Source organism: Gouania willdenowi, chromosome 5 (assembly GCF_900634775.1).
Source record: "Gouania willdenowi chromosome 5, fGouWil2.1, whole genome shotgun sequence".
Taxonomy (NCBI): Eukaryota; Metazoa; Chordata; class Actinopteri; order Blenniiformes; family Gobiesocidae; genus Gouania; species Gouania willdenowi.
The window spans coordinates 19,502,325-19,516,805 of NC_041048.1; the positions used below are offsets into that span (position 1 = coordinate 19,502,325).

At 36.5% G+C, this 14,481-nt stretch overlaps 1 protein-coding gene across 1 annotated transcript; it reads right to left on the reverse strand.

Moving 5' to 3' along the window:
• Positions 1-10,065: 10,065 nt before the first annotated feature.
• On the reverse strand, positions 10,066-13,258 carry gpr61l (G protein-coupled receptor 61-like). The gene is made up of 2 exons (XM_028446855.1): positions 13,008-13,258; positions 10,066-11,847 (listed from the first exon to the last, which is right to left on the reverse strand). The coding sequence occupies exon 2, from the start codon at positions 11,792-11,794 to the stop codon at positions 10,526-10,528; it is 1,269 nt and encodes a 422-aa protein (XP_028302656.1). The 5' UTR covers positions 11,795-11,847; positions 13,008-13,258; the 3' UTR covers positions 10,066-10,525.
• Between the last annotated feature and the right edge of the window lie 1,223 nt (positions 13,259-14,481).

The window sequence follows — 14,481 nt, forward strand, 5'->3', positions numbered from 1 at the left end:
TTCAGTGTTGTTTTTGTAGTTTTATAAAAGGAAACAATGCTGAGGTGTTACTAAAGCAAAAAAAAAAAAAAACATGTGCATGGGAAATAATAATCTCATGTTCTATGAAATGTATGGACACTGGTTTGAGTTTGTTGGATTTGTGTAGGATTTTTTCATCTGTACGGTATAAGTCTGCTCTGCCATTTTTATCACATATTTGCTAATAGTTTAATATCATACTAGACCCTGAGGATGTGATATTCTACATGCTCATGTGTTCCTTTCTCCAGAATGTCTCTTTCCTTGCTTTCATTCTTTACCAGGAAAATGTTAATCTATCCACACCAGATTTCGATGCTGACGAAGAAGGAACGAATCATAATGTTCTATATTTTGACCCACACACTTTGGTCCCGTTGTATGTTGATAAAGAGGAGCTGCACAACAGGCATGATAACCCTGGAGGAAATCAAAGAAGAGGACAGCATAAACCAATGGATAATTTGAATATGATATTCTATGTAACTCATCTCTATGCAACTGACATACCAGATGTGAATGAGGTTAGCAGAGTGAAAAAGATCCCTGCTGCAGTGCAAAGGTATTAGCAGCGCAGTCCAGACACCTCAAACAGAACGTGGCTTCATTGTCGAGTCTTCATCTGTGAGAGGCTTTGACGTTCCTGCTTTGATATATAATTGACATCCTCAAACACAACTTGACTCACACACACACACACACACACACACACACACAAGAACAGATCAACTGTGCAAGAATATATTTGTGTGGATGGATATGTCCCCTGAAGACATCGGATAACTGTAAGTCCAAAAGCGTTGTTCATGGACAGAGGTGTGCTGTACAAATGGGGGTGGGGGGATTTGGGGGGGGGGGGGGGGGTTGAATACAGATCCCCAGACGATACATCAGAGATGGGCTACTTTATCACAGCAAGGGCCACAGAAATGTGTTTGTCTGATCCGAGGGCTACATTATCAACATCCATCTCAGCATTTAGAATAATTGCCAATGAGAGCATTATTACAGGAAACAACAAAGGGTGTGTGTGTCTTTCTTTTCGGTTTCCTTTTTTTTTTCTCCTCCTTTAATTTTGTGTTGTATGTTGGGAGTAATTTCTTGTATTTTTGTAGTTTCATTTTGTTTTTGGATTCATGTTGTGTATTTTTGTGTCAATTTGTATATTTTTGTGTCAATTTGTATATTTTTGTGTCAATTTGTATATTTTTGTGCCAATTTGTATATTTTTGTGTCAATTTGTAAATTTTTCTGTCATTCTATCTTATTTTGTTTTCATAATATGGGTTTTTGGAATAATTTTGTCTATTTTGTGTATTTTTCTGTCAATTTGCATATTTTTCTGAGTCATATTTTGCATTTATTTCTGATTCGTATTTTGCATTTACTTTGGGGGCAGCTCAAAAATCTAATTAAGAACCGCATACACCCCCCAAGCCACCAGTTGTCCATGTCTGACTACATCCTACTACTACTACTTTACTTGCTTTGCTTTCGCTGCCCTGTTGACCATCGGTGGTCCATTTCCAATGATGGAAAAAGCAGCAGGTTGTAGCAGGAGCTGGAGGACAGAAAGAGCTTATCGCTGACACCAAGGTGGAACATTGCACTGCTCTGACTGTATGAACCCTTGTTGAGGAATGCCTTTAATGGCTTTTACAGACCAGTCTTTAGTGACATTTTCACCCAACACAAAGAACATCTCATTAATGCCCGTACGAGAAGTATTCATCACTAATGTCATCAAATCACTGCTGACTTCCTTCATAAATGTCATTATGAACAATGAGTGTGCTTCATAGCCAACATTGTCCTTTTTATCATAGTGACAGAGATAGTTTTGGCAGTAATGGCTCATTAAACACCAACTGTGTCCCTTGTAAATGACTTGCAAAAGTGCTGCAAATTGGCTCCACTGCTTTAATAACTCTGCAGAGGGTCGCATGAAGTTTTTTTATGATATAATAACTTAACACAACACAAATGCACGTGTGCCTTACAAACTTGTTTCCATCAAGTAATGCCAAACAACTTTTATTCATACAACTCACACAAACACAGTAACATCATTTTTGGCAACATTGTAGCCTTTTTTTAAGTCAAAGTTAAAAATGTGGAATGGATTTTAGTGTGATTTGAAAAAGAAAGGATCGCATTTACACTGAAGGTTGTCCCTGCAGCTTGTTTTTCTCCACATTTGCTCAAAGTTTGTTGAAAGTGCTCTCCTCTATGCTCAGTCGTTTTGATTTGAACCAATGCAGGCTGAAGATATCACCTTCAAACATTGAGTTCATTTCTGTATTTACCATTTTTTATCCCACTTTTCTGCTTCAACACAGCTGAATATGCAATCCAAGCCCGACAAGGTTATCACATTCAGGTATGTTTAATCAAGAAAGGAATGGAAAAAAGGCAGAGAATGGTTGAATGGAACTTTATTTCCTAGGGTAAAAGTAAAAGAAATGGCATAAACGTACAGACGAAAAACAAATATCTGCCCCACGGAAGTACACAGACTTTAACTTTGTACCCAATTTGTTCATTTCATACAATATATTACATGTCCGATAAATGTATGTGAATATTTATTCACCTTACACATTATATAACATATCATGTTCACAATAAACTTGTAAACTGAACTAAATTAATCACATTTGCTTTAATATATAAATATAATGAATAGTAATTATATAATCAAAATAAGCATGGAACTGGTGAATACAGCAGATAAGCAAAGTTCCTCATTTCATACACCAAGTCATCAAGTAACAACATTAAAAACTTTGATCTTCAGATTTGTTGTTCAGTTCCATGAAGAAATTCAAAAAATGCCTTAATTATGGGCGGGGCTCCTGGAGCAGTTAAGACACGCCCACTCTATACTATAAAATTTCCAAAGAACAATCTATGCCATGTTGACTTCCTTACTCAATACTTACTATACCTCTGTATTCACAATTATTTCAATCCAACCTGCTCACTACAGATTGCAGAGTCCATAGGTGCTTGTTTTATAAAAGAGACGGGGCTAACGGTGCTTGTTTGGTGACAAAGTGGTACATTAATGTCGGCAAAAAAACAATTTAAATCATCGCTAAAATCATCAACAAGCACATTACATCAACAACATGACCAAAAATCTCCCTCTCAATCATACGCAGTAGGGAAAAAGAGTGCCAATAGCAAAATTCAATTGTAATAGCTGGGTTTCAACCCATAGAGGGCAGTCACTCTGACATTTTACAACAAAAGATGCCGTAATGAAATACTTTGACTTAAATGTTGAGGTTTGGAGCAGGATCAATCAACAGCAAAGAGTAACTGAACCCCTGCTTTCTGCTAACCTGCCACTAGGAAGGAGATTTAAACAAGGCCTTGATTATGGGCGTTACCGCTGTAGCAGTAAGACACGCCCACTCAGGCAGCCCACAACAAATGATAATGCACACAATGATGTGTCTGTACAGTACACAGACACACACACACACACACACACAGTGAGTTCATAAGCTGAGATGTGTCACTGCAGCCACAGGCACACACAATCACAGCACAAAGCTCTCACACAGCCCTACAGCCCTGCACTCCCACCACCGTGCCCACATAGGGCCCTATTCTCCCGTCTGGACTTAAGCTTGTCACGGCAAATTTGCGGTTGACCTCATTTGGAGACATGATTTATTGCTCTGGTTGAATGATGGAGTCCAGTCGAAGCATGATGATTTTATAAAAAAAATTTATAATAAAATTAAATAAAAAAGGAGTAAAAAAAGAAGCCCCCCAACAAGGATGGTTAAAAGGCTCCCGGTAGAGCAAAAAGCAAGACCCACTAACTAACAGTTTCACAGCTTAAGCTTTTATACAGATAACAGAAAAAGTTCCACCCTGAGGTGAGGAGAAGGAGGGGGTCAGATGCCCAACAGTGGAAACATTTGAGGATGATGAAGACTTGTATATTATGAGGAAGGTTGGGCGCCACTCTTGTCTGTCCTTGATAGTATGTGTTCGTGTATATCTGCATGTGAGTTTGAGTTTGGCCTTCAGCAGAGACTCTGTGTTGCACTGAGTACAATACGATCTGTACTGTTTAGTCTAACATGACTCAGCTGATCAAAAGTGCAAAGAGTAATGCAGTCATCATGTATTAAAACATGACAAATTGTACAACTGAACACACATTTGACGATATGATGATGAATATAATACTTGCAATAACAAGCTCTTTTTTACCCGCCTGCAGTTACGCGTCTCACTCCTGCAAGTAATCTATGGTCCAGGTTCCTTATACGCCCACCACGCATAAATCAACCAAAAGTGCGTAGTCTGTAAATGAAGGAGGTCTGAAGCAAAAGAGGGGGACTGGGCCATGATGTCATTATTTTTGGGCTGTCTCGAAATCACGGAACATTGAATTTCCCTAACGCCTGTAAATGTCATTGAAATCTGTGAAAATGATAAAGCGCACTTTTAACTTGAAACACCTTCGTTGATAGAAAATGTAACAGGTTGATTTGATCAGATTATTGTAGGGTAAAGATCGGACACATTTTTCTGCACTGCGGCACACAGCTGATCAGCTCCGCGACGCACCCCCTTCCAGGACAAGGAGTGGATGACATGGGTAAAATAAAAAATAAATGTAACGCATTTTGTCCCCGTTAGAACTGGTAAATGTGAACATAGTAGTAATGCTGATTGTCAATCCTTTGGCGTGCTTGTGTGACTCCCCCCACCCCCAGTGACAGTGTGACAGTGTCAGTTTGGATCGATTCTTTCTGGGAGTCTCTTCTGCAATATTATGAGTGTGTGTGGCTCAATTATAACTAAGTCCATATTTCTAGCGTAATATAATCTTTCACCTTATCGGGGCGCTGCACTTATTCCAGGTTCAGAAGCGCGTGAGAGGAAAATAACTTAAGCAGACGGGAGAATGCGCATAAGGCCAGATTTGAATGGGAACGCCCACATTTCAGGGCTGCTCCCACCAGACTTCATAACTGAAATCAAGACACGCAGTGACTGACTTAAGTACAGGGGAGAATAGTGCGCAGCCAAAAACGGCGCCACTGCGCAGCATTTTTGACTTATGCGCATGGGCGAATAGAGCCCCTAGTGATAACACGTACACACACGTATGCGCGCACGCAGAGACAGACAGGAATACACTCTTAGCATAGTTGTGTCTGCAAATACACACACATAGCTTGATGAATCCTCTTTAGCGCATAATCTGCTCTTTATAGAAGAATAGAGTCAAAAACATCATCAAATGTTTTTTTTTTTGTTTGTTTTAGAAAATAATCACTAATTTTTTACCCATTTTTTAAAAAAAAGAAAATTGTTGCAAAAGAGGAACCCTGAGAGTTTTTCATTCCTCAAAGGGAGGCCGGCAGAAAAAGTTTTGGAACCACTACATTATGGGTACCATACCTTTAGGTGATTTCTCAATCCTTCATATCTGTGAAAAACCAGTTAGTGTGCATTTTCATTGGGTTTTAGGTTATTGACCTAATGGTTGAAGCAGATGTAGTGGGCCATCACTGTGGGCTCTTAACCCCAACTGCTCCCCCGGTTGCTACCCACTTTTCCTCAGTGATGGGTTTAAAAAAAAATTTAAAAAATAAAAAAAATAAATAAAAAACAAAAAGGAAACAAGTTTTGTGTTTGTACCTATACATAATGTAACAATGAACTGGTTTGTTATGTTTTACAATAGCTTGATGATCAGACACATGTACTGTAATAAAACTCTAAAAGGGCAATGGCCTTTCAAGAGCGCCATGTTTTAAAGGCAAACAGCAGCCATTACACTAAAATATGTTCGAATGTATTCATCAAAGATTTTGTTTTATTATTGAATAATGCAATACCTTAAAAAGTCCATAATTGGACCAATTCAGCAATCTACAACCTTTACTCTCAAAAGGGTCATTTTGCCTAATCTCACATGGATTAAAATCCTTCCGGAGCTGAAAAAATACCTTCTCAATGATGACAATATAGTGTATGTAATTGTATTTCCAGTTGAAATTTTGCCAAATAATTTTATGAAAACAAGATTTTTTTGAGTTAATATATATTTGAAGGGCTACAAAAAAATGACTTAAATTTGAGAACACATGATCGTGTCAGACAACAAATGCTAATTGCTAATTTCTTGGAACATACCAAGCATGCATATTCATGTTGGCACTAGTTGAATAAACCTTTCCCCACACAAACAAAAATGAAGTTTTCTTCCAGAAAAGTCTTTTTGTTAGCATGGATTTAAAACTTAGGTTAGCCACAGGTACAAGGAAAGTTGATAGTTTCTAGAGGTTGCAGGAGGTGAAGTATGAAGGTGGCAGGGCTATGGCACAATGTGATTCATTTTTAGGTAAACAAAGTGTTTTATCATCATTTTATTTGAAGTGAATGCCATTAATCATCAATACCCTCTGTAAGAAATAACAATTCATTATTGTATTTTTTTTTTAAAAAGCTATAGGGAGCCTTTTCAAAAGAGTCAAATAGCCACATGAGGCTCCAGAGCCGCAGGTTGCAGACCCCTGGACTAATTGAAGTTGAAGAGCAAAGTTCTGAGATCAAACATTGAACAGATGTGATATCAATGTCCCATAACCATTAGGATCATGCTTCATTCTTCAAAGAATGTAAGGGCGGGTATTCACAAGCAACTCACATTTCATTATTTACTGACAATTCCTCAGGGTGCAGACTGAGGAGAAATCAGTTTACATGCAGCGCCCTCTATTGGCCATAGTTATTCTCTCAACCTAAAGTCATTATTTTCATCCTTTACTGTAGTCAGTAAAAAAAAAATTAAAAATTGTTTTCCAAATTAATTTTTTTTAAAATCCGTTTTCCGAATTTTTTATTTTTTTTAATCCATTTTCCGAATTAATATTTTTTTTAGATCTGTTTTCCGAATCAATTTTTTTTAAAATCCGTTTTCCGAATTATTACTTTTTTTAATCCGTTTTCCAAATTAATTTTTTTTTTTAATCCATTTTACAAATCAAATTTTTTTTAAATCCGTTTAATATTCATTCGGGAAACGGATTTTAAAAGAAAGTAATTCGGAAAACGGATTTTTTAAATTATTTTTTTTACTGACTGCAATGCTCCATCGTAACAAAGATCTAGAGCTCATTATCTTCTTCAACTTCCTGTTGCACATCGATGTTTTTTTTTTTTTCAATGTGGGGAAAATAAAACTCAGACATCCATTTTAAATTAAAAAAAAAAAAAAAAAACAATTAAATACAATGCATTTTTAATCTGAACGGCAGATTATATATACATTTCCTCTTCTTTATTGTGTTGGCAGTGTATTTGAATGTGTTTCAAACAACATTAATGTACAAGTGCGCCCTCTACTGTGTAAAGCCATGGTTTTTTCACATTTATAATGTGCAGTTTTTCATTTTCACTGTTTTCTCCTCAACGGCCTCCCATACATTTGTGTCTTTAATTGCGTTTGAAAACGTTTTTTTTTTTTTTTTTGACTGAACATATTTATTTTTGATTGAAGAAAACTTTTGTTTTAGATTGAAAAGGTTTGTATTTTTTATTGAAGTGATTTTTTGATTGAATAATAAAGACAAAAATCTACCTCCATACAAGTCTTGCCTTATTTTTTTCATCTTTAGCAACACTGTGAATAGCTTTTTAGACTCCAGCAGAGCATAAAGCTATACTGTATGTAAATATACAAAAAAAAGATATTGTTCAGCAATCAAATATCAAAGAGAAGTGATATAAAACTTTGAGCAAAGATGCGTGTTAAGGAACTTTACATATATTGTTTGCTTTTATCTGACTGTAAAATGTCATTGTTCCAGTGATCTTTGTTGTTGTGACCCCCAAAATGTCCCTACTGTGAGATGAAAAGAGACATCTTTGAAAAAATCAAAGTCAGAGACTGATTATATACGGATATTTCAAAAATTGTAAAGCAAAACAAGAAAGAAGTTTAACGCTTAATGCTAAATTAAAAATAAACAGGTATACAATAATAGTATTTTTACTTGTGCAAACAATGCAAAAATTACCTGAAACTATTTTTTACACATCTCAACTGGTGTGTGTGTGTGTGTGTGTGTGTGTGTGTGTGTGTGTGTGTGTGTGTGTGTGTGTGTGTGTGTGTGTGTGTGTGTGTGTGTGTGTGTGTGTGTGTGTGTGTGTGTGTGTGTGTCAATATAAATGTTAAATATAAATGCTAAATTTAAATCTAAATGTTAAATTTAAATGTAACGGGTGAAATTAAATATTTAGCTAATTTGCAAATTCATTGGAATGAGCTTTTATTTTGGTACTTCTGGTGAATTTGCATATTAGCTAAATATTTAGTTTTACCCGTGACATTTAGATTTAACATTTACATTTACCATTTAGATTTAATATTTAATATTGACATATTTTTATGTAAAAAAAAATTCACAAATTTAACAAACATTTCTGTAAATCTGGTCAAAAGTGACATAAATTCACATTTGTTTTTTAAACGTAGTGTGTTGCTAAATGTTGCAAATAGACATAGACATTGTCACCCCTGTACTTTATTAAAGCTGCATTTAGTATTGATATACTGTACACATTTATATTGTTATGTAAGATCCACATTTGACATCTACACAGCAGAAGTCTGTTTGCTGTTATTCTCTCTAACCACTTATATCAGTCTTTTCTGATGTTTGTGTTAGTCTTTCTCAAACAGCAGAAGCCATAAAATACAGCACTTTGTTGCCACTATCGAGGCTCGGTAATGATTTTCATCATAAATTCTCCATCTCTGCCTCGCCTTGTTGCTATTATTGAGTCCAGATTTGCTGGGACTTGTGTTACCTACTGCAAGCCTCTGTCCCCATGTTCATGTGTCTCCATCTGATCTCGTAGTACTTGTGTAATCAGTCTGCATGTGAATTAGCACACTCCAATCAGCATCCATCACCAAAGCATACATTTCACCTGAAAGGTCGTGCATATACTATCTTAGTCACAGGTTGTCTCAGTTTCCATGACAACATGAGTAGATGACATTAGCCATTTATCAACATATCTGCTGCACACATGAAGGCTACCACAGCTTTATGGCAGCCCCCTGTGTCGACTGCATAGAGAATTACATCTTCACATTAATCATTTTCAAGTTTATTTACAGAACAGCAAAATATGACACAATAAACCCAACATTTACTTTTATTAAAGAGTTATTAAAAATTGTAAAACATTCAGGGAACGTTCAACATTTCCTCACCTTGATATTGCATTTAAATTCTAGAATTATCAACAAAAACATTTAAGTTATTTCAAAAACATCAGTTTGCAGTAGGATGGAAACAAACAGGTAAATGGTTTTATGTAGCAAACAATTCATTTAAACTTTATTTATACGCGCCAAATCCAACAAAGTCATCTCATGGCGCTTATCATAAATATTAACGTTGTTTGTTTTAATGCAGGAACCCAACATTTCGACATGAGTGAGTATCAGCGACAATGCAGCCTCTGGTACACTCATGACACCTGGACTTTGACTAAAGGAGCCAAAAAACTAACAGTGACGTGATAAGTTTGCTTAAACTTTTACACAATCAGAAAAAATGGTGTTGATTATATGGAACCTGTAAACCTATTTATGATGTTAAAGCTGTCAATGGTGTTTTATGTATTTCAAAGTAATATTTTGAGGGCAGAAGCCATTTTCTATTGGATTTACCAAAATACAGTTGATTCTAATGCACTGTCTAGCATTTTCTACTACTACTACTACTAATACTTTTCTCTACCTTTTCTGCAATATTGTTTTTTATTAATTATTACAGACAGAGACAACACATGCTACTTTTGACATGCCTGGAGCTGTTATTGCAACTTCTGTTGAGCATCGCAGCAACCACAGACTGACACCACGTTTCAGAGGAGAGAAAATATTCTAGCGATTCTGAGGAGGAAAATTCCACCATACACGCTACGGCAAAACGTTGTTGAGTCACACTCCTTCCAATTTCCAGTATTTCTGTCCCAACTATGAGCTATTTAGTCCTCCAAGCTGCTTCACAAGAACTAATGATAAACTGAACCTGACTGAACATGAATTATATACATGAACTATTGACAAAGCTTGCAATTAAAGTATCCCTGGCTATAACCACAAAAAGTTATTACTGGTCCGTACTATAACTATTTCAGGATGGAATTTTCTTTAAATAGAGCAAATTATTCCAGAGACCTTTTTAATTAATGTTTGGCATTTTGATTGTTATGGTGACAGTTTTAGAAATTATTATTCTTGTAATTTATTACAAATGCACGGTCTGCACTGTGCAAACCTCTTTTCTTTGAACACTGGGCTTTATTGACTATATCCAACTTTACAAAAAATACAAGTGCAAGTCTGAACATAATGCTGAGTTATTACACATTTGTATATATACAGATACAATGTAAACAAGGATCTAACAAACAAGCTTTGTATTAAAGCATCAAAGTGTAAAAGTTATGTTTGGGGATGTTCCTCGGGTACTTGTCCGGGGATCTTTATTTCATGGTCCAATGTGTTTTTGAAGCTGGAGCGAGTTTCTGCAACACTGGTGGTTCTCTGGATGAACTGAAGGAAGTTCTCCTGAAACGACCCTTCATGACTGGATGCTCCAATCTCAGCAGGTTGAGTCAAAAAGCAACGGCGAAATTTGACGAGTTCCTCTCGGATCTGTCTGTTCAGCAGGCCGTAGAAAAACGGGTTGACTGCAAAGGATGAGTATGCCAGCCATGTGACAACCTCCTCCAAATCCCCCGGGCTTTGCATGGAGCCAGTCAGAGACATCTGAAGGTGGAAGATGAAATAAGGCAACCAACAAACTAAGAACTGGCCCACAATGAAAATCAAAGTTATGGCAGCTTTGCCTCCGGTGAAGGCTCTTTCTGGGGACAGTCTTTGGGGCAGAGTGCGGGTGGTGCTGATCATTGTGGCCTGACTGTTGATGGAGTCAGAACGATCTTTTGCATTTGGCCATGTTTGCATAGCAGGGACTTGTTGCAGTGCTGCAGAACGGGCGACCTTGTACACAGCACAGTAGACTGTAAAGATAACCACTGCTGGAGCCAGGAAACAAAGCACACTGAAGAGCACAGCAAACACTCCTCTCAGACGACTGTGGCTGGCATGAAGAGAGCAGTGAGCGGCTGCAATGGAGCTCTGATGTCCATAAGCAGGCCACCCAAACAATGTGACCAAAGATAGGAGAAAGGATTTGACCCAGATCAGGACCATGACTCCAACTGCAAGATTGATGGTCATCTTCACCTCGTAACGCATCGGATGGACTATGTAGAAGTAACGCTCCACGCTAATGGCTGTGATGGTGAGAATGGACAGACAGATGAGAAAAACATTCAGAAAGATGTAAACCTGACACTCAAGAATGGTAAACACCACAGTGCCGAAGAAAGCTGAGCTGGATATGATGCCCAAAGGCATGAGCAGGATGGCACACAGCAGGTCCACTGCACAGAGATGACACACCAAGGCAAACCTCTTAACGTGAGGAGCACGAGCAATGGCCACCATCACACCAGTGTTGGCCAGCAGAGCAATGAGGTTCAGCGTCACCATGCAGAACAGTCCAAAAAGGTCTTTGATCTGAGACTGCGAGCTTGTGACCACGCCCACATCAGCGGGAACTGTTGGGATGGGCTCCCCCAAGGTGGGGTCAGGATTGGACGCAGAGGACACGGATGATATCATGGGGCCAGATTTGTCAGACATTATTCATGCGACCTCCTGCAACAGTAGTATGGTTGTCTTCAGCTGAGGACGTTCTGTGGTTAAAAGAGAAGATGTTATGTTATACATTTGTCTGCATTATGTCAGTCGGCCTAGAATACTAGAACTTATCATTTTTATTATTATTATCATTATTATTATCACCTCTGAAGGTAATATCTTCACCGGAATATATTCGTTTGTTTGTCTGTTAACAGGATTACGTCAAAAGACCATGACCTTGGAAGATTAAAATTTCGTTAAATTTTGGAGGGGATCCCGTCCTTCAGATCAATCTACAATGATTCTGGTTCAGTTTGAAAATTCTAAATTCCTTTCTCTCATCATTGATGAAATTCCAAAAATTCATTTTTAATTCAACAATCTTTATGAAACTTAACTCAGTTATGTCGAGTTGGTTCTCCAACTACAACAGTTTCACTCAGATCGTGATTTTTCTAAAAAATGGGGGTGCCCATATACTGTATATCGACCTAATGTATGGTCATATTTTGACATGTTCAGTTATAAATGCAGATCAATCTGTAGTTTCTGCCAGTTTTCCTGATAGGTTAAAACATATTAATAACCCAACCCTTGATCACAAAACGTCTTCATTGTCCATTCACTTACATGCACATTTTTCATTTGTTTGGCAAGATTATATCAGGTACATCCAACACATTTACAAATTATTGCAACAGTATTACAAATGCCACAAAAAAATTGCAATTTTGAAAACAAATATACATAAATTAAAAAACAAACAAATAGCAAGACACTTTTACAAATGTTAAGACAGATTTACAAAGGCACATTGTAATTGTAAAAGTGTTGCAATAATTTGTAAACGTGTTTTGCACTTCTCAGCGACCGTATTTTTGGATAATGTGATAAACATAATTTTCTAACTGCAAATATTTGATGGTCACAATTTTCAGTCTTTTCACGCATAGGCTGAAAAAAATAACTTGAAAAGTATATAATAGTAAATAATGTATGTGTAAAGGTGCACTGATGCATAAATGATATTTTGATGGTTATTGATAGTAATATGCAGCTAAGGCCTGTTTGATAATGGTTATGTAAGATGTTTAAAACAGGCATATTTAGTTTGGTTTCACTGCAACAAACAGTCTGACTCAAACTCATTAATCTTAGAAAAGAAGAAAAAAAACAATGTAAATTAAGACACATCAAAAGTAAAATTGCTTACCCATGATTCACTGGTCTGTGGTGTGGTTCAGCTGGTGTCTGACCTGTTAGCCCCTGTTTAAGTTCCACATAATTGTTGACAAAGAGTAAAGCTTGTTGCAGTCCCACTTTTATTTCTGTTGAAGTCCTGAAAAAAATCTTTTTACAGAGTAACTTTACAAAAGTCTGAACTCAGTGCGTGAAGATTCTTTCTTCCATGCTGTTTTAGAGAAATAAAGCTTCCTCTCCCACGTAACCCCTCCTCTGGTAACACCCTCACTCCTCCAGTCTTGTGCTGTGTATGGCAGTGACAGCCACACATTGTATTGTGTGTGCATTTTTTTTTTTTTTATCCTCCTTTTAAACAGTCACACACTTGACTGTGAGAGTCCAGTCTTCCCTGGGTCCTAATCCACATTTTGATTTTAACAGCTGTCATTCTATTATTTTTTTGCAGCTGTTCAACCTTTGACTGTATTACAGTTATTTCCCCCCGTGAGGAATAATCAACCCCTAACGACTGAATAGTAGCTGAACAAAATGATAATTAGTATTCATATTATGTTGTTTACTATAGCTGTTCATAGCAGGGCAAATGTGATTTCTATTACTCAATTGTGAGAAAAATGTAAAAAATAAATTATAAAAAATAAACACATAACACTGTATTTTTTTTTCTCTCAGTTAACAAGAGATAAAAAGCAGATATGCAGGGGTCACCAACATGGTGCCAGTGGACACCAAGTTGACCACATGGACCATATGAGGGGCCATTAGGGGCTCCAGTCACCAATGAGCTCCATCTAAAACCTGATTTACTTTCCAGGATTCAAACTCACAAAAATACAGATGACAGATTTAGATAGTACTAGCATTTAATAGTAGAGATAAATGAAGTAATATTAGATGAACCATCTTTAAATGTTTATTTACACTGAAACAGTGTGACGAATGTTTTTAAGTGTTGCAGATTGCAGGGGTTGTGGTATGATATATATAATATAATATCTAACATATATTTTTAAAAACGCAAGGTGGATGATCATAAAATATTACATATTTGTTACATTTTACAATAATGTTTTACAATTAGTTGTTTTTCAGTAGCTCGGAAAATAGGAAAATTATAATTTTCTATGAAATGTAATGAAAATGAAACAATTGCATAAACTATGATAAAGTGTTGAAACATTTTTAAGTTACTGCTAGCTTTCCTTATTACCTTACCATCTAAATAAAGAGAAATCATGAACATTTGGTATTAAGAAGTGCTTTTCATGAAGTAGCTCAGTTTTAGAAAGGTTATTGACCCCTGGTATAACATTCATGTGTTGATTATTTTTTTTTTAGCTTGAATGCTTTTTAGGACATTTATTCCATAAAACTATTAATGTTATAATAGAAAATATTCAATAAGATAATGGTAAATTAATCTGAAACACAGGGATATTAGAGTACATTGTTGTAAAAATCTTATGACCACAAAAATGTAAATG